Source organism: Onychomys torridus, chromosome 10 (genome assembly GCF_903995425.1).
Source record: "Onychomys torridus chromosome 10, mOncTor1.1, whole genome shotgun sequence".
NCBI classification, from domain to species: Eukaryota; Metazoa; Chordata; class Mammalia; order Rodentia; family Cricetidae; genus Onychomys; species Onychomys torridus.
Window position 1 is genome coordinate 26,684,428 of NC_050452.1, and position 20,755 is coordinate 26,705,182.

General features: G+C 52.3%; 1 protein-coding gene across 5 annotated transcripts; it reads right to left on the bottom strand.

The window, feature by feature from the left end:
* Window positions 1-20: 20 nt before the first annotated feature.
* On the bottom strand, window positions 21-19,262 carry Patz1 (POZ/BTB and AT hook containing zinc finger 1). 5 transcript variants are annotated; one of them, XM_036200256.1, is made up of 5 exons: window positions 17,035-19,259; window positions 15,587-15,650; window positions 9,643-9,814; window positions 2,815-2,887; window positions 21-1,469 (listed from the first exon to the last, which is right to left on the bottom strand). In XM_036200256.1, exons 1-5 carry the CDS (start codon window positions 18,303-18,305, stop codon window positions 1,436-1,438), a joined length of 1,614 nt encoding a protein of 537 aa, XP_036056149.1. In that variant the 5' UTR covers window positions 18,306-19,259; the 3' UTR covers window positions 21-1,435. The 5 variants fall into 5 exon arrangements, with proteins under 5 accessions (XP_036056149.1, XP_036056146.1, XP_036056148.1 ...); XM_036200253.1 differs by having other exon boundaries at window positions 2,815-2,952; XM_036200255.1 differs by lacking the exon at window positions 2,815-2,887 and having other exon boundaries at window positions 17,035-19,257.
* Window positions 19,263-20,755: the final 1,493 nt, after the last annotated feature.

Here is a 20,755-nt window from a genome sequence, read left to right on the forward strand (position 1 = left end):
TGGACTCAGGGGAGCAGGCAGAGTATCATACTAATGTTTTTAATATAGTCTGATCAGATCACTTCACATCGCAAGGTCAGCCTGGGCTTGCTCAAGTGTAATACAACCAAGGTACACAGTGTCTCTACCAGAGGCTCCTCCACCTTCCTGGCCCCCACACCACTGAGACCTCTTCCTGATCAGACTAGAATTTTTTTTTTTTTAAATTTTGCATAAAACTATTTATTCCATAGACTTCAAACAACTAGCCAAGTTAATTATGGTACATCTAAACAAAGTTTAATCCTAACCCTAACTTGTGACTGCGGTTTACAAAGAGCTGTGTCACCTGGGGTAGCTTTCAGTAGCAATTCACTACAACTGCTCCTAAAAATAACAATAAGAATTGGAGAATCAAAGCCCAACAGCAAGTTGAATGGTTAAAATCAAGTAAGAAACTGGAATTTGGGGTAGAGGTGTCCTCAGTAGATGAGCTTGTCCTGGCAGTAAAATGTTAGCTTCCAGCAGCTCAGGAAGACCAGGGCCAACCTCACAGGGCTCTCAGAGGACACGCGTCCTGTGGTCCATGGGATGTTGGAGGTTTCTGCTTCCTTAAAAATAGTTGGCCATAAGAGGGTAGAGACCCAACTGTAATCTCTTTGAGGATCTAGGGGGGGGGTGAGGAATGAAAGAAGGAGGAGGGACCAAAACCACCAAGGTCCAAGAAGGCCTTGGAGTTGGGTTTGGGATCACCAAGAGCTGAGCACACCAGACGTTCTGACTCAGAACTAGAGGAACCAGAACTGATGCTGCCACAGAGGCCTGCGTAGTGTTTCTGCCCTTGTCTCACACCAGGTCTCTCAAATATTTCTGCAGAGTATCAGATGAGAGTCTAGTTCTAAGACCACTGGGAGGAATAGGTGATGGACAGGGAGGGGGGGGAGGGGAGGGAGGGGGGTTTAAAAATGAATAAGAATCTCTCAGCTACAGAACCCAAAGACATCACTTCCCTCCGCATTCACAGCATTCTCAGCAGCCCCCAACAGCTGTTCTGTGGGGACACGGCATGTCTCACTTCCCTTCAGGCCCCATGGGCTGCTGGTCCACCTCGGGATCCGCTAAAGATGACGCAAACGCTGACTGAACAATCTGAAATCCAAAGGACTCGAGAAGAGACATGTTCTGCTGGGGAGAGAAAGGTGAGCCAAGGGCAGGGCCTAGGTCCCCCAAGGGGCCCCCCAGGGCCCGGACATGCACCTTCTGGATGTGTTTGTTCAAGTAGGACTTAGAACGGAAAAAGCTCCCACATTCAGGACATGGGTACTTCTTCTCCCCGTCAGACTCCATCTTGTTTTTAGGGACTGCCATGTCGCAGGAGAAAGAGCCGTTGGCACTCTGTTTCTCTGGTGTCTTCAGGTCACTGGCGTCTGAGAGGTCACCATAGGAATCAGAGCTCTCAATCAGATCCTGATGTGAGCATTTCTGGCCTTCTATGAAAAAACAAAACAGGGAAGAGATGAGGCCAGGCACTGGAGCTGTCCCCTCCTGGAGGGGCCATGAGAGGCCAGCTCACAGGCTCTGGAGGACCAGTTTTGGCCATTAACTAACCTGGCAGAACCCATGGAGGTTTGGCTGGTCTGTTTGGAGCCTAGAAAGCCTATGGGGGCAAGAGGACAGTGACCGGGGCCACCAGCCTCTCTCACGGTAAACTCTTCATGCAGATGTGAGTTTAGAGTCATCATCTCAGCCTGCTAAAGGGGACCCCTCCTACTTCTCAGAGTGACCCAGAGTCCCCCAATTCCTAGGTGCTTCCGGAGGTGCCTCTGGAGTGAATCTGATTACGATGAGCAGATGTGACGGTGGCTTGTCCCCTGCGCTAGACCAGTGGCTCCCTTCACAAGCAGACAACGCTAGAACCATGAGATCCTCTACTCCGCTAGATCTTACTGATGGCTCAGATAGCAACCTAGCCCTTACACAAGGCTTATACCACCACCTTTCCATTTCTGCAAGACCCTTCCAGGGCCATACAGCCGAAGTGCACAGAAGAACAGCAACTCTGGACAACTTTTGTCAGCTGGCTAGCCCCATCTACGCCAAGAAGTGGCCCTTACTGCCCTGCTCTGCCCACACTGGGGTCTGCTGCCAACTAGCAGCTTCCTGCCTGGGTCCAGAGAGCCATGCCAGGATGGGAGGTCTGTGATGGGAGCATGGAGCATGCCATCTCTACCATCTGCCATGCCCCTGGCGAAAAGGCAACAAGAGCAGCCACGTGACACACCCCCAAACAACGAGAACCGACAAGTTAACAGTGAGCCTGGAAACTCTGATCACACAAACCAACTCCAAATCAGAAGCAGTCACGGAGCTCCTTTACTGCCATGCAGCTCACAAATGCAGCCAGAGGCTCTTTGGCAAGGACCACTTGTGGCAACCAACCACCAATACCACGGAAGAAGCCAGCCATTGGCTCCCACCCACCCATAGTATCAACCAAGGAGAAAGCATTCAGCCACAGATCCATCCTACAGGGCAACAGGCGGTGCACAGACCCAGAGTAACTCTTCATGCAGTGTTCCTCTTCAGGCCCTAGGGCAACCCTGCAGGGCTCCAGACAATGGGGGCTAGCCAAGAGGAAGGAAGGAAGGCTGGGGAAGAAGAGGCAGGCTGGATCAGCAGCACCCTAAAGCCTCACTCACTGTTCCGGGAGTGAGATACCCATGATTAACTTTGTCCTGGAGAGCACTGCGATTCTTGCCTCCCCACCACCCGGCCCAGCGCCCTCACAACACAGTCTGCGCAGAGAAGCAAAGTGCAGAGCAAGGGGTCGCTTGCCTTTGTTGCCATAGGTCCTGGCGCAGTGGAACGCTGCTCCCCCATTCAGGATGGGTTCCTGGTGCCTGGAGACCTGGGGAAGGGGAACACCGTGGTGGGTTTTAACATGGACCTTTAAGTAGGAGGCAGAGGAGAAACCTAAACAAGACAAAAGGAGATGAGATCCCACAGCCAGCAAGAGATATCTCTCTGCTCCCCATGCCTTTTCTTTGGCAGCTCTGGCTAGCATTCCCTGGTCAGCTGCACCTGGAAGGGGTTCTCTCCTTGGCTCAAAAACATCTGCAATCACATCAGGCCATGAGGTCAGGATGGAGAGTGCCACTGTCCATGAGTCAGCTTCTCTGTAAAGGCTACATTGAAGGGCCCAGGCCAGCCACCTTGGCTTGCTTGGTGCCTCAGTACCAGGCGGTTTGAGTGATGTCACAAAGGCCCATGTCAGCTGCAGAGACCATGGCTAGAAATGTGGTCAGGTAAGCATCTGGGGCTCCAGCCAGCAGAAGCCTGCTTATCACTTACAGGGAAACCCCAAGGAAGCTTCCAGGGGGTCCCCTTTCTTCTACCTGTTGGAGCATGCTCTATCTTAACTCTTCCACCTTCAGAACAATGACTTAAGGACTGGTTGCAACTTCTGAAGAACAGAGACAGGGAGTTGCACAACGTGGCATCATGGTCGTCCTTTATCCATGCTGGTCTTCTTGGTGTGGTTCTGAGCACCCATCAGGCTCTCTCAGGATGAGCTCTGACCGCCTTAGAGCGGCTTCACTTTCCTCCTCACGCTTCGGTTAGTTTAAGGCACGAGCATCTCAAGCTCGAAGAACAGATCTTGGGCCAATTTCCACAAATGTCACAAGGCCTTGCAAGAATGACACCACAGAATCAGGCAGGCCAATAAAATGACTGACTTGACTTTCACAGGAAAGAAGTGTGCCATCAAATCCCACCATAGTCAAGTATCAGAAAAGACCTTTAGCAGGAACCAAAGCCTTTTAGTATAATGATCACTTAGTGTCAGAGCCCTGATTTCATTCCTTTAATCCAGATCTGGCCAGCACATTCCTCAGGTACTTCTGCTTCCATTTAAGTTTGTTTTATTACATTTATTTATTTATGTTTTTTTGGTTTTCCAAGACGTGGTTTCTCTGTGTCGCCCTGGCTGTCTTGGAACTTAATCTGTAGACCAGGCTAGCCTCAGAGATCTACCTGCCTCTGCCTCCCAAGTGCTTGGATTAAAGGTATGTGCCACCACCACAGGCTACATTTATTTATTTACTTGGGGGTAGGGGTGGAGGTCAGAAGACAACCTGTAAAAGTTGGTTCTCTCCTATTATTTCTCAGGCATTGAACTCAGGTCTTCAGAATTGGTGACAAGTACTTTTACCCGCTGATTTATCTTGCCTACCTTTGTTCCCTTTTAAAATTAGTTACAGGATCACAGTGAGATCCCTCTGCTAAAGGGTCAGAGGCGGAAAATGTACTGTGTGATTTCTGCACAGAACTTGATTTTAAAAAGTGTGAATTGCTACAGCATGCATTCATTCATCCATTTGCTTGTTTTTGGGTTTTGTTTTTTTGTTTGTTTTTTTAATTATATAGTCTAACTCTGTGGCCTAGACTTTTCTGAAATCTGTGGCATCCTCCTGCATCAGCTTCCCAAATGCTGAGATTAAAGGAAGAGCAACCATGTCCAGCTAGCCACATTTTGAACACTACTTGAACTGTAACAAAGGTTCACTTTTTTGTTTGTTTGTTTGAGACAGGGTTTCTCTGTGTAGCCCCAGCTGTCATGGAACTTGCTCTGTAGACCAGGCTGGCCTCAAACTCAAGAGATCCGCCTGCCTCTGCCTCCCAGTGCTGGGATCAAAGGCGTGCACCACCACCTCACTGCCAAAGGTTCACTTTTAAATGCTGATAGTGTGCCAGGTCCCAACACTTTACATGAAGTTGTCAATAGAGTTCCCCAAATACTCTACCCATTTTAAATTATTATTATACCCATTTTACCGATGAATAAATAACAGACTTAGTGTGATAAAGTAATTCTCATGCATGTCATATTATTAATTTAAAAGGCTTCTCTCCTCTTTCCCATCTCCCTTCTCCCAGCAACTGCTGAGATATACCACTTTTCTCCCTATGGGATGGCTATTCTTGGTTGTCAGCTTAACTACACCTGGAATTAACTAAAACCCAAGCAGCTGGGTACACCTGGGAGGGACTTTTTAAATTAAATCATTTGAAGTGAACCCACTTTTCGTCTGGATCTCCTGAGATGGGTGAGACCCACCTTTAATCTGGGCCTTCTGCTGTCAGTCTACATAAAGGACATGGAACGAGGAAGCTTGCTCTCTTTGCCTGCTTGCTTGCAGTCTCAATGGCAAGTCCATTCCTTCACTGGCATTAGAGCCTACTTCTTTGGGATTCCCTCCTACATTGACCAGCTGAGAAATCCAGCCTCATAGACTGAACAACTAATGGATTCTCAGACCTTCCATTGGTAGAAAGCCACTGTTGGAATAGCTGGACCACAGCCTGCAAGCCACTCTAATAAATCACCTTTTCATATATATTTTATATATATTTTCCATTTTATCAGTTCTGTTTCTCTAGAGAACTCTAATATACCCTGATATTTTTTTTTTTCAAACTCTAATAAAATTGCCCTTCAGCTTCAAAACAACAAAAAAGTTCTTCGGACTTGTGCAGTAGGGTTCATTATTACCACAACTGTGTGATAATGTGTTAGAAAGGGCTGCAGGAGACAGAGGACTGGCCTGTGGGAACTTTCTTTAGCAAAACCTCCTGAGGATAGCAGGTGGTGGTCTTCAGGGAAATGTGTGATCAGGAGAATATTGCCTTTCTTAACATAGTTACTTCAAAGACTGGCCTGTACTTAAGGCCTAGTTGTCTAGCCTGCCTGGGGAGCGATCTTGGGCTGTACTTAAGTGCTTGGCTTGGGGCCAGACACTGGAGGACAGACATTCCTAAGAAGCAGACTACAGTCAGCAATGGGTGGGCAAGGCTAAAGGGAAGAGGGGAAGGCTTTTAGCTCTGACCCTCCAGTTGGCATTGTAGAGCCCCCTAAACACATGCCACACAGGACACAGTGGCCCCACAATCCAGCACAAGACATCAGAACTTTCTGATGATATGATGCTGCCACTTCACAAGAGAATTTTTCTTTGGTAGAATGAAACTTCTTCATGGCATGCCAGAACAGGCCCCCTACAATGAAAGTGGATGGGAAAAAGCACCAGGAGTTATTATAGTCACTCCGGGTAGGGAGAGCTATCTACCAAGAAAATACAGCAGATACTCAATAAAAACAGCCTGCATGTTCCCCAAAACCATTCTGAGGACTATGTGGCTGGATCCTCTCACTTCCCCGGTGGCAGATGGTATTGTCTATGCAGACTTACTTGAAAAGCGGCAAGAACAGATCCACAGTCGCCACTTCAAACCCAGAACTGAAACACAGCAACTCAGCAAGTCAAGTGTTGGGATGAAAAAGCTGAGTTTCTGAGCAGAGTATCTTTGAGGCCAGATGTATTTAGCTGAAATTCTAAGCTCACCCACCTACTCACTGATGGACCAAGCGCCAAAGAGGCAGCTTGATGTGGGGCCTCCACGATGGAAGCATTGTGCACTGTGACCCCTGCCAGCGAGCCTCTCCCTCTCCAGAAACGAGGAGTTTGTCAATGGCAAAAGGCTGCTGTGCTTCAGTTGTATTTTCTTGCTTGTGGCCCTATAATTCACACTCATGCTCGTGTCCATGCAGAGACGGGGGACTGCTTTTTCTGTGTCCAAACCCTGGAGGGGCCAAATCTAATGGTGCATTAAGACTACCAGTGCGGGAGAATAGCACAGTGCTACCTTGTTACCCATGTGTTCATCTGACAGGAAGAAGCTTCCTTTATGTGTGCTTGCTTGTTTTTCTTTGGTTTTCGAGACAGTGTTTCTCGGTGTAGCCCTGGCTGTCTTGGAACTCACTTTATAGACCAGGCTGGCCTTGAACTCAAGAGATCTGCCTGCCTCTACCTCCCAAGTGCTGGGATCAAAGGTGTGTGCCACCACACCTTGCCTCCATTGTATGTGTCTTTTTAAAATTTATTTACTTATTCTTATTTTTTATATATTGGTGTTTTGCCTGCAGGTATGTCTGTATGAGTGCATCGGATCCCCTAAACAGGAGTTACAGATGGCTATGAGCTGCCACGTGGGTGCTGGGAATTGAACCTGGGTCCTCTGGAAGAGCAGCTCATGCTCTTAACTGCTGAGCCATCTCTCCAGCCTCCCTTGTGTGTGTGGTTTTTGTTGTTGTTGTTGTTTGTTCTGTTTTATGATAGAAGGTCTTGGCTGGCCTAGTAATTGCTATTTAGCCCAGGCTAGCCTTGAGTTCATGAGAATACTCCTGCCTTAGCCTTGTAAGTACCACAGGAATAAGTCACAAGATGTCACTGTGTAGCATTGGCTGGCTTGGAATTTGAGCTGTCCTCTTGCCTCAGTCTCTCAAATGCAAAAAATTACAAGCAATAGTGCAAGTCTGAAGCCAGCCTGGGCTTCAGGGCAAGGCTGAAAGATGGCTCAGGGGTTAAAAGCACTCCTCTGTAACAGCACCCAATTTTAGTTCCTAGCACCTACATCATGGCTCACAACTACCTATAACTCCAGTTCTAGGGGATGCAATTCACTCCCTGGGCTGCTGCATTCACTTGGACACACACACACACACACACACACACACACACACACACACAAATTTAAAAATATTCCAAAAAAAGTAACAAAGTATTATAAAGATTTCAGAAGATACCTGTAAGTTCACCTGATTCAACCTTACCTGAGACTATTCTGCAGTGCCTGGGACTGAACACAAAGCCTTGACATGCCAGGCAGGTGCTCTACCACCAAATCACAACCCCAGCTCTACGAACATTCGCTTATCTAATCGGTAGCCTTGGCGGCCCGGGGCAAAGGAACACACAGGGTCCCCTCATCCTCTTCCACCTTCTTGTTTGTTGATGTCTGTGTGCTGCTGTCCCTGTCTGGCCGTCCAGAGGCAGCGGCCAGCTTCCCCTGTCCCGAGAATGGCCGCAGCTGCTTCCTCTTCGGAGTACCCAGCATGGGCTAGACCTGGAGGGGCATGTAGACTGCTCGCTAGCCTGTGGCCACCGTCTTGGTGGGCTCTGGGTTTGCTCTCCTGCATTCCACACCCGAGCCACAGGGCTTGTAGCTGGTGTTGAAGTCCTCTTGCAGCTCTTGAGGAAAGTTGTATCCTAATGGGTTAACTTCGCAGCTGCCTTCACCTGGGCTGCTCTGCTCATGGCCCTGGCCCGTCCTTGCCCTCTTCTGTCATCTGGGCTGGACTTGCAGTTTTATTATTAATATCCTTCACCACTTTCAGCAGTTCTCAGCTCTGCCAAATGAGCCAGTTCCAGGATTGGTTACTTCACAGGAAACCTGACAAAGTCCTGCTGATGGTGCATTTTGGCAAGTGTAGAGTTATTTGGAGGTATTCTCTGAAAGCCAGGTTAGGATGAAACAAGGCAAAAAAACAGCTTTCTAAGACTGGAGTCTTTCTAAGACACCTGCCCTCACCACCCCACTGCTTGCTCCGAGAGGGAATCAAGAAGCAGCTGAAGTATTCACAACAGGTTCCCAATGGAACAGGCATCAATACCAGGTGACCATCAAGGCACATGTGAGGGTGTATGTAGTCTCTGGAAGGCACCTGGCTCCGTGACTCCAAGAAAACTACCCAGCAGAGTGTCTCCATCAACAACTTTGGAACACTCAGAGACAGCACCCTGCAGAGGCCTTGTGCCTTGTCCAAAGCACACTATCAGGAAGCAGCATCACACCATTTTTCCATTTCACAGTGTAAGGAGGAGCAGCCCGAAGTGCAACCCCTTGTGGGTTCCGAGAACTCTCAGCTACCTTCTCTGGGGTCCTCACAGCAACTTCATGAGATGGAAAGGGGAAGGTTCTTCATCACTTTGTAAAGAGAGAAGAAGCAAGGCAAGGAGAGCCCAAAGCTGCATACCAAGGGGCCAGAACTAAACTCTGTGTGTCCTGATTCCCACACTAGACTTATAAAAACGGTGACACGGAGTGCCCCCGGAAGCAAGAAGCAACATGCCCATCTGGTCAAAGCAAGCATAGAAGGAGACCCAAGAAGCAGCCTCACTCGCCCCAACTCCTTCAGCACAGACACTGCCTGTAACAAACTCCAGCACTTCCAACAGCCAACTCTACCCAGCAGAGCCTCAGGGACACGCCGGACTTCCTCCAAAACCACACTGCTGCCGGCTAGATACTACATAGGCCAACCTTAGCCAACTTCAAGCGCACTGCCCTGCTCAGAGCACCTTCCACTTTTGTCCTTCATCAAGGCCACATTCTGTTTGGAATCGCTTTTAAACATTTACGCTAGAAAGTCTTGTCTCTCTCTTATCTCTAGATCCAGCCTTCTTCCCTGGCCGATGAATCTCATATGCCAGTGAGTGAGCTAGCAGGACCCTTTTATAGCCCATTCAGGCTAATGACGCCTCGTCAACCTCTGTTTAGTATATTTGTGAATTCATCACCTCCTGCCATTTGGACAGGTGTATTTGACCCCGAGCTTGGGGATCATCTATTTTCTTCTGTTCCCATCATTAAGTCTCTTGGGACCTTTTAAGCACCCAAGCCTCTTGGAAAGGAAGAGGTTTCAAATGACTAGCTGAGGGATGTGCTCAAAGCCTGGGTGAGGGCATCTCTCATTCCGTGGGGAGGGTGGGCTCCCCAGAAGATCAGGCCCATACTCTGAAGTGAGGAAACAGTGGGGATTACCTCGGTTACAGATGCTGCAGAAGTTGCTGGGCCCCTCACTGTGCTTCTTCAGGTGGTCTGCCATGTACGCTGCTCGCAGGTACTTCCCACACACCTGGCAGGGTACCTTGTCTTCGTGACAGGCCAGGTGGGAGCGCAGGCGGTCTCGAGTAGCAAAAGAGGCATTGCAGGTCTGAGTAGAGAAAGGAGAGCAGGATGAAAACCACCAATGTCTCGCGCTTGACCGAGTACACCAGGAAGCAAAGCCCTGTTTCTGGTAATCTTGTGAAATCAGTCCCTTTTAGAAAGCTGGATGGTTCAGCTAAGGCCCTACTAACAATGCCAAGTGGCAGTGGCTGTCCTTCCTTCCCACAATGCTGTTACATGGGATATATGAGTTGGAATTATGAGTTCTTTACCACAGACAAGATCAGAACATGGCCAGCTAAGTCCTATGCTCCTCTACTGAGTGAAGAGTTAAGTATTTGTTCATTTTTTTTCTCCCCACCCCCTTGATTTTTTGAGACAGGGTCTCATGCAACTCAGGCTAACCTCAAACTCTATGAAGCTGAACTTGACCTTGACCTGCTCATCCTTCTGCAAAGTGCTGGGATCACAGGTGTCCACCTCCACATCTGTTCATTCTTAACCACAGAGCACTGACGGGAGGAGCACTGGCTGTAATAAGCCAGTTACAGCATACAAACCAGTCTTCCTGCCCCCGTGCCCGGGTTTCCCCTTATTGCTTTCTACAAAGAATCCAGTGCATTTGTTTCATTCGAATATGACAGTTGTCTTGGCCACGGGGAAATGGAAAGGCAAGACAAAGCACAAAGATAACACTTCATAATATTCTTGTAATATGGATTAAAAAACAGCTTATAAAATGAATGAGAGTCAGTTCTGCTAATGGAGAATGGCGAAAGCGGGCTGCAGACATTAGGAGCATTTGTGCACTGTTATGTTGGGGAATGGCGGCAGGGACAGTGACAGCAGCCTGCAGCACTGACTGAGCAGGCCCTGAGCTCACATTGATAGTTTGTCTTATGCAGTTCATCATACAGCAGACCCCCAAGGCAGGCTGTTACCCCTGCACACTCTAGGAGTGTGCACCCACTGACAGGCACAACCCAGCAAGACTCGCAGCCAGGCCCTATAGCTGTGAAGTAACGGTCAGAACCCACACCCTACAAATGAGGGTCTAGCTCCCTAGAATTATCTCTCCCCAGCATCCCTTCCTCTGTCGGGGCACGCAAAGGCTGAGGTGCCGGTGCCTTGGGGAACACAGAATATCACAAAGCCTTGAAAAGAGGTGGATCCAGTGGCTTTCAAGCTATTTTGGTTCCATGGAGATGCCTCAGGAGCTAAAGTCAATTTGAACTTAAATTTCTTTTCCCTGTGTGTGTTCTCTGCTTTAGGACTGTAAGAGAAAGCAGCTTCCCATTTGAGGGTGCAGCTATTAATCCACTGGCGAGGTGCCACCCCATTAACTTGCCAGAATGGAGCTCCCTCTATTTCCTGTTTAGAAGTGGACCTGAAATCTCAAGGTAAGTGTCTGAACACTGTCACCACATAGACACGTGTATCTCCTTACTCTATAGTCAAAGCATGAAGCTGATGGCAATGCCATGGAGGTAGAAGACACCACCATTTCCCTCCTCAACCCCAGACACCTGTACCAACACAAGCCTCCTGTTCCTCTGTCATCACAAGTAAACACTACTAACTTAAACAGTTCACCCTATGACATTTGCTTTTGTGTTTTTCTGTTTAATTCTTTGATGAATGAGGAAGTTAACAGATAGTGACCTTGCCCAAGACTCAAGTAGTAGAGAAAGGAGCAATCTAGACATCCCCACCAGACCAGTCTCCAAGCCATCTTCCAGCTAGAGGTCTTTTTAATCTCAACCAATTCATAGCTGGGCAGACAGATGCCCTGTGAGGATGCAGGACAGCCAGGTTGAGAACTGGCCTCAAGTCTTACCACTTCTGAAGCCAATACATGTGCATCCTATGAAAGAAAGGTGTTGACATTGACCCTATGTATTGGTCTCCAGTTCTGTCCTGGGGCAAGGGTATGCAGGCAAACTCCAGCACTTGGGCAACCCAGAAAGCATCTTGGATATTCAGTTTCAGTCACAGGAGGACCCAACCTAGGGATATCATCATGGCCCAGTGACAGGCCACAGTGAGGGGGAATTCAGACTGCCACCCAGCCTAGCGACCTGTAAACCACGCCTCTAGGGGAGCGGGGTAAACATGTTCATCATCCAGGGACAGGAGCTAGCTAGCTCTGCTAAAGATCCCCTGCAGCTGTGAGTGGGGGTGCTTAGTTTTGTTTTTTCAAACAAGGCCTCACCATGTAGCCCTGGCTGTCCTGTAACTCTGTAGACCACCTGTCTCCCTCCCAAACACTGGGATTAAAGGTGTGTGCCACCTCAACTATTGAGAAAGTTTTAAGCCTCAGAACTCAAAGGAGCTACCATGAACCAGATGAAAGTATTCAGGATTGCCTTCCTTCTTCCAGAGAGAGGAAGCCTGAAGCAGGAAAGATACCTTGTTCCTCTTGACAACCATTTGTAATCTCTCCTTTAAAGGCTTTGCCCTGTCATACTTTGGTACCCAAGATAATGGACAGCCAACCCTAGATTATCCCCAAATGGATTAAATATTTGGGGATTAACTAAGCAAAATTAAAATCGCAGATGCAGCTGGCTTCCCTACCCCATCTTTCACTGATTACCTCTCAAGGAATAACGCTAACTTCACGCCAAGCAAACATAATTAGGAATGCCAATCTCCAGCTGGGATAAAGACACAGCCGAAGCTAGCACCTTGTTATAAAGCCAAACTAAAGTAGCTGTTGGTTTCCTTGTTCAATTGATCCTCTGTGGCTGGAGTCCCAGTCTGGGCCAACCAGAACTTCAGACAGCACATAACACAAAAGGGCTGGTCACGTGATTCGGGAGAGCAGAGAATGGGCTGAGGGAGACTGGCCTTAAAGAGGACACCCAGAACCTGAGACTCAGAAGAACGAACTCCCCATCCTACAGAAGGGAGCCAGCCAGACAACAGCATAGTATGACTGCCTGCTGGCTTGAAGTGCCTACTGTGCCCACAGCCCAGGCTCACACAGTCTGCTACTATTAGTAGGCATACTATCACCACTTACCACGGAGCTTATCATGCTTAATGCTCACCCCACCACATTTTCTCCCATCCAAGTACTAACCAGGCCCGACCCTGCTTAGCTTCCGAGATCAGAGGAGATCGGGCACGTTCAGGGTGGTATGGCTGTAGACACCCCACCACATTTTCTAAAGCTTTCAGTCCTGAGTGGGGCAGCTGGAGGATGAGACCCCAAGAACACTAATGCATATCCCCAACCCTAGGAGGCCTTAACAGTCTGGAAGCAATAGGGGGCATCTTGAGAAGCCAGGGGAAAAAATCTAAGGGTAACACATGAAAGTCCAGTTCCACTGGCCGTAGCCACTGTTTTTAGTGTACCCCTCCACCCCCACTTATCCTTATCTGTCCAGCCTCAGATATGGGGTCACCAGAAGCAATGGAAGAGGGCTAAGATACTCCAGCCTCTTAGTTCTGGCTGAATTCCAGGCCAGGACAATGGCTGGGGCATGTGAACCAGTTAAGGAAACTCAAGCCTAAGGCTCCCTGCCCCTTACCTTCAAAAGGCTTTTCTATCAGTTTGAGTAACCGGCCCCTTTTATCCTCTGTGGCCCAGGCAGTCCCTGACGTTTAACCAACCCTAGAGTGTGACAGCTAGCACATCCTACCTTGCTGGGTCCTCTTTAGAAGGTTCTGGCTACAGGGTCAGGTCTGTGAGAGTGTGTGCTTAAGGGCAGAGGCATGGCAGGAGCTGGCTCGTACACCAAAGGACAATGATGCCAGTTGTTATGACAGACCAAGGACAAAACACACAAAGCCTCAAATGTTAGAATGAAAACTTTTATCATCACTCCTGATCTCCCAGCAGAGTCTGCAGGGCTAAGGGACACACCAGAGGGACCTGGGGGAGGGAGTGTCTGTCTGCTCTGCCAGACCCTAACCCAGTATCACAATACAAAGCTACTGGTTAGTTGAGTTCTGAGCAGACCAGCTAAAAAAAACCTCAGACATGAGCGTAAGTCACTGACTGGGTGGAAATGAAAGCAGGACCTGGCGAGGAGGAAGAGTACAGCACAATGACCCCGCTGAAGCCGGGCCAGAGGCTTCTCCCAGGGGAGGAGGAGTGACTCCCAGGGGAGAAGGGTGGCCAGAAACCCCAATCAGAAGAAAGTGAGGCCTAGGGAAGGGAAGCACACGGGCTGGGGCTGAGCTCCAGAGTCAGCCAGACAAGGTTGAGTGCCCAGTCGTCACCTGTCAAAGTAGGGGGAGGGAGACAAGAGTTTTCAGAAAGAAACTCAGAGGCTATGGGGGCATTCACAGAGGCGCTCCTTGATATCACTATTGAGAGCTTCAAGCTGGGGAATACTTTAGGACATCTTGGGGACACCTGGAACGGTGGGCAGGAACTATCTTGCTGGCCTCTCCCAAAAGCAGGAGTCTCCGGCCAGCCACCACTCTCCTCCACCTCTCCAGAAGGACCCAGGCTAGCCTACAGGCCACTGAGTAAAGGCCCGGCTGCCCTCTGGGGTTGTCCAACCCTGCCTCAGGTATCCTGGTGGGGCTGGGCAGAAGAGAGCATTGCTGGAGTGTGCTGGGCTCAGGTTTTCAATGGCTGGGAAGGACTTTTTTAGAGAGAGGGAAAAGGCGGTATCAGGAACTGAATGGGACGACCTCCACAAAGCAGGCTGGGCAAAGTCCCATGATGGCAGGTCGCTAGGAAGAGGTTCCAGGGGCGGCAGGCCGCTGCTGCTCCCAACCCACACCTGGAAAAAGGGCAGAGAGTGCAGGTTACCCCCCCAGGCCACTGGGCACACCCCCACTGCCCTCTGGGCTCCTCCTGTCCTGCCTGGGGCTGCTCAGCACACTACCTGGGGATTCAGACTGTGCTCTGTGACAACAGAGTCAGACATGGAGAGACAGGAAGCATCGAGGCAAAGACAGATCCCAGCAGGCCGGTCTTGAACCAGCATCCTTGGGCGAGGCTACCTAGCCATGCACCCGTGAACAAGGCTTACTCTTGTCCCTGGAGCACTGTCCTACTGTGGGCAGCCATCCCTTCCTCTAATCTCCTGGAATCTGCCTGTCAACAGGTCTGGAAATCAGTTGAAGGTACTTGCCATAGCAGAGGGAGACAATCAAGAAGACAGTAGTGTTATTTTTCACCACACAGAAATGCTCGGAGGCCAGGAAAGAAAACTCATCTTCTAGGTGCCAGCAGAGCCCCCAGATAGAATTCAAGCAGACAGGAGAAATCCAGTCCAGACTTCCCTGCATGACTGACTCCACATTGGAAGAGAAAGCCTTGCCTTGCTCATGATGTTTGCGTTGGAGATGGGACCATCCCTCTACCTACCTCCAGCCTCACCTAATGCCATGCTTTCTCCGCTGATGGAACCCAAGTTCCCACTCAGCTCAAACCACGGGAAGGGTTGTTGGCTGGGCCACCAGAAGCCCTTTTGAAATCCTTACAGTTCGTACAGTGCTGGGAACCAGCAGCCAGGCCCAGCAAGGTGTCAGACCCACCAGGACAACACTTGTGCAGTGTGACCCACCAGCCAAGGAGCTGGCAAAGGCCAGGACAGGAAAGCTAAGCAACAGAATGGAGGCAAAGGCTGGAAACCAGAACCAAGTAACCAAGAAAGAGGATCTCAGTCCTGGGGGGAGCAGAGGGGGCTGGGGTACAGAACAAAGGAAAGAGGGAGGACATGGGAGAGGCAGAGTGGGAGGTGTGTGGAAAGCAGTGGTCAGTCAGCTGGCCCAGTACAGCAGCTTGCTTATGGCCAAGGCTGGGAAAACAGCAACATTTTTCCACCCAACTATACCCAGGCCCGATCCCTACCTGACACTTGTGAGGTCGCTCAGAAGTATGCACCTGCTTGATATGTCCGTTCAAGTGATCAGGCCTGAAAAAGAGATCAACAGACTTTAAAAACAAGACATCAAAAAAGATGGGTCAAACTTGGCCAGTCCCCCCCCCCCCACTCCTAGGGAGGACTCCACCCCAGCAAGACAAAGACAAAGTCACCACCAAGCTCTGGCTCCGAGGGCCCAAGCATCTCAGTCATTTCCCCCCCTGGGGGGAGGGGAAGCAAATGTTTCCCTCTGATCTAGCTAACCCCACTCCACCCACCCCACCCCCAATAGAAATTCAATGATTCTTAGGACCTGAGGCAGCAGCTTTAGAAGGACATGGGGATGCCTTGCCCCAGCCTTTCTGGGAGGGGGGTGTGGGACTCATTGTCCAGACTAAAGCCCCTTAGAAGCTCTGAGTCCCCTCCCCCAGCCTCTCCCGCCACAGCAGCCAATGAATGCCACCCGGATGGAATTCAGTCCCCAGAGGCCGGGGATGGAGCCTTAAGTCCCCAGCTGGGCTGGCAAGCCAGATGCCCGTCAGAGCAGGTGGGCAGGGGCTGTCTGACCGGTAAGACTGGTTGGAAGTTGGGGCCCCTCTGAGGGAATTCTCTGTCCCTAAGCTCACACACACAAGGTCCTCAGGATTCCAGTTAAAACCAGCCTTTTATTCAATACTCTCAAACTCGAAGGGGAAAAAAAAAAAGCACAGCCCTCTGCTCCCAGGAAGCCCTCAGTTCCCAGGAAGGCTCACTAAAAGTTAAAAAGAGCCCGTGCCTTTCATTCTGCCCGGAGAACAGACGAGGACCTGTGGGTTCACTGGATTCTATGGTCAGAGTGCATCAGCATTCCAGCATTACTATTTGCAAAACAACCCTGAGTGGCCGGCTTTATGCCTCTCAGTCCTAGGGTCACATGAGGGGCAAAGCTGGAGACTGCCACTGCAGGCTGGCCTACTCAACTGTGGTGGAGGATCTGGGCCTCGGGGGTGTAAGGAGTCCTAGACGTACTTGTTCAGTCCCTCCCTCCGCAGCCATTCAGGCGGGGAAAGTCGAGGGAGGAGCCCAGCCTCCCGCCCCCAGAGGGGGCCCCACGCCTGGTGCCGGAAACACAAAGGGAACCGGGGGAGAAGAATGGGGAGGCCCGATGGCTCTGGCCTGAGGAATCCGGCCCCTTCCCATAGGCCCCCGGAGGATGAGGACAGTAGTAGTGCCCTGGTGCCGGAGAACTTGCCTGAAGGGACTGATGCAGCTCTGGGCCACACCAAATCAAAAGCAGGGATCTTAAAACATTTCATCTAAACACGGCATACTCTATTAAGGTCCAGTGACCCTCCGCCCCCACAAGATCCGCATCCCCATATCCTGGCCAGGAACTGTCTCAAGAGGCTTAACTAAGATAGTACACCACAGAGAGTGGGGGAGGGGCCATTCTCACCTGGAGAAGCCTTTCCCACAGCTCTGGCAGATGTACGGCTTGCCCACTGAGCCATCATGGGACCTCACATGGTAGGACATGCGGTCTTTTCTCTTGAACCGCAAACCACACACCGGGCACGAATACGGCTTCTCCCCAGAGTGGGACAGCTTATGCCGGTTGAGATGGTACACATCACGGAAGATCTTGCCACAGATCTCACAAGCCACCTGCTTCCTGGTCCGGCTCCTCTTTCTGGGGCCGTCGGGGTCCTCGGAGATGGGTAGCCCATTCTCACCCAGCCTTGGAGGAGGAAGATCGATATAGCCCAACTGGAGGCTAGTGACGCCGTGCTGGGCCTCATGTTGCCGGAGCCGGTTGGCATCAGTGAACACCTTCCCGCACAGGCCACAGGGAAGGATGCCTGCTTCCCTCAAGCCCCCTGGAGAGCCAAACATGGAGTCCAGCAGATTGGCCTTCCTGGGGCGTCCCCGGCCTCGCTTGCCAGTCAGTGGAGGAGCACTGGATGCCACATTGGGGAATGGAGAAGTCAGTAGTTGGGGGGATAGTGGTCCAGCCACCATGGGCAAGCGGTCCACCCCAGGTAACACAGGCAGAGAAGCTTGGCCTGCAATAGCTGCACCTGTGGCCCTGGCAGCCTCTTCCTCGGGCTGCATGCTGCCAGCAATACCGTTACTGTTGGCTGCCAAGGCTGCCCCGTTGGTCATGTCCAAAGGGAAGCCTAAGTCAGAGGTCCCAGGAGGGCGAAAGAGCATGATATCAGCCCGGGCAGGGGGCACCAGGATCTGCACATTGGACTGTTTGATGACTTCCTGGCAGATCTCGATGACCGACCTCATCAGCAGGAACTTGGCGGCCGTCATGAGCTCAGGGAAGCTCTCTAGGCGCACTACAATTCGGGACGTGTAAGCGAAGTCCAGGATGTCTCCGAACACTTTGGAACTGATGGTGTGCATCTCCAGCTCGCGGCTGCCTCCAGTTCCGCCGCCCGGAGCCGCCGCCGCGCCTCCTACATCAGCAGGACCCCCGTCTGCAGCTCCGCCGTCGCCCAACTGGGCGCTGAACACAGACTCAAAGTACTCGCTGCAGGCAGCCAGTACGGCTCGGTGCGCCGGGAAGCTCTCGTCGCCCACCCGTAGGAGCACGTCGCAAAAGCGCCCGCCGTTTTTGCGTTGCTGGTTCAGGTTGTGCAGCATCTCCGTGCTGTGTCTGCTCACCTGGTAGGTGTAGCAGCCCGACGGGCCACAGGAAGCGTCGTTGACCCGCTCCATGGCCGCTGCCCGCTCCCCGCTAGCCGGGCCGGGCACCCGCCGGTCCCCAGTCCCTTCCCCTAGGCAGCAAGACGCCTGGCTGAGCGGACAAGTCACACTCCCCGCACGTGCGGCCCCGGGCTCGGTAGTCCTCGCAGGTGCGCCCAGCGCACACGCCCCCTGCCCGAATCAGAACGTCTAGACCCAGCGGTGCACTGCCCCCCACATAGCCACCCCACCCCCCGCCGGACCCGGCGCTGCACTCACTCTGCGCCTGCCCGCCTCCCTTTCTCGGTCTACCTTCCAGGGGGCAAACCAGCGAAGAGGTGCGCCCCTCCCGCAAACGCGGCCGCCACCACCCCTCCCGCCCGCCAGGCGGCGCCGGCGCGCAGCCAAAAGGCGCGCGCGCGCGCACAGAGAGGAGGAGGGGTCCGCCGCGCAAGCGCAAGCGCGCGCTCCGAGGCTTTTCCCGGGCCCGCTGGGGGCGCGCGCTGCGTCCCCTGCAAAGCGCGAGCCGGGGCGGGGGCTCCGGAGCAAAGGAAACAAAAGGCGAAGGCGAAAGCGGCGGTCGGCGCGCACGGGGGCGGTGGCGTAGGCCGGGTCTTGGAGCCCGGCGAAGGCGGCGGCCGAAGCGAGTGGGTGGCAGCGGCAGGGTGGGCCCTTCCCCAGGCCAGGCACGGGTGGCGGCGGAGCGGCGGCGCTGCGGCCCCAGGCTCCGTGCGTTCGGAACGGAGGAAAGATGGCAGCGGCTGCACTTCCTCTTGCACTTTCACCCCTGGGGGGAGGAGAAGGAGGGGGCGATACCAACAACACCCCCCCCCCAGCTTGCAGAAAGAAAAAAAGCAGCAGGCTCGGCGTGGGGGGTCTCGGTGGCCCTGGCCCAGCAGCACGTGCGCACCGGGCTCCCTAGCCTGGGCCGCCTAGCGCCGCAAACTTTCCACTTTCTTTGTGCCGAGCACCCCCCCTCACCCAGCGGAGGATGCACGTCCCCCCATTCCCTATTTATACACCCCCCCCTGCAGCTCCGCTCCCCCTCCCGCTTCCTGCCCCCCCACTCCCCAGCTCCGCCAATGCTAGCGCAGCCTGAGCCCCCGCCTCCCCACCCCGCCCGCGGGGCCGGGGGCTGCAGACTCAGCCCCCCCACCCCGACCCCGACCAATACGATCCGAGTGCCGAGCCAGCAAACCAGCTACAGCAGCCCCTCCGCTGCCCGCCCAGAGTGTAGGCGAGCGTGCGGGAGGGGCGGTCAGAGCGTGCGGATCTGAGCCCCCCCACCCTGCCTTGCGCACCCGCAGGTCGGGCGGGCATCAGCACCCTGCCTAGCTCTCCTTTGATGGCCGATTTCCCTAGAAGTCGGCTGCGACCTCCTCCCGCTCTGCAGCCTTAAGAAGGACGCGGGGTCCCGGCCCGACGCAGGCGGAACCTTCTGCCCGCCTCATACTGACCGAGGCAAATGGCCTGCACGTCTGGATAACTAAGGAGATAGGTCGTTTTCCTCACCCACCGTTCCTTGGGCTTTGTGCCCCAGGGAGCGTGAAGTCGCCTGCTCAGAGAAGCGACCGAATGATGGCGATGGACAAGATGGACAAAATCAGCGGCCCCTGTGCGTCCCAGTAGTTTTAAGGGAAAGTAGGGAACCCGAGGATGGAGAAGTGCCCTCGATCTTTCCCAAGCCAGAAGCATGCTTAGCACCTCCCCCCCTATAAAACGCCGGGCACTCTGACCACGGACCTTGCGGCCAGGCCTGAGCGCTTTGTCCTTAGCCCGCCTGAGGATGCTACCAGACGAGGGTTGGACACGGAGGTTCGTCTGCTGGGGCCGCCGCGGAGCCATTGGGCTCAGAGCCTGAGACTGTCGGCAAGGCACGTGTACGGGCGCGAAGTTCCCACAGTTGCAAGAGGAGCGAAGTACGCATTCCAAACTTTACACGGTTCCAAACTGAGCGCTTCCATTAAATGAAGCGGTGTGTGTGGAAAAGCATTCTGGGTATTAGCATGCAAATGAACGGGCTCGGCTTTAAACTCAGCTTGGCTCGAGGTTCCCACCAACGTGCGCCTAGCTTGCGCCTAGCCACGCGCTCACTGAGGCTTCTCAGTGGCACTGTGAGAGGACCCTAGTTCAAATCCTAGACCTGATCTCTCTGGTTGTGTCTTGGTGCCAGTTACTTGGCTTCAGCGAGCCAGTTTTGTAACCTGTGCACTGGACAAAGCAACATTTCTCGTAAGAATTGAGAATTCACCCTCCTCACACAGTACATCCCCGACTAAAGTGGAGAAAATGATGGATGAGGCTTGAGGAAAACTCCTGACCCTAAAGGAAGATCAGCCCTCTTAAACCCAAATCCCGTGTTAACAGCAAGCTAGTTATTGCCGTAACCTCTCAGTCCCCAGCATTTGGGAGGCAGATTCTGGGAACTAGAAGCTTTTGTGTTCAACTGTGCTTGCTGTTGAAGGTTCCAAGAAAGCATCCAT

Bases quoted from the DNA above. Each gene is read 5' to 3' on its own strand.
- Patz1 (XM_036200253.1), bottom strand. From the start codon at position 18,305: ATGGAGCGGGTCAACGACGCTTCCTGTGGCCCGTCGGGCTGCTACACC. The intron at 9,815-15,586 runs GTAGGGATCGGG...TTCTCTACTCAG, and splicing joins AGCGACCTCACAAGTGTCAG to ACCTGCAATGCCTCTTTTGC. The intron at 1,470-2,814 runs GCAAGCGACCCC...GTTTTTTCATAG, and splicing joins CAGGACCTATGGCAACAAAG to AAGGCCAGAAATGCTCACAT.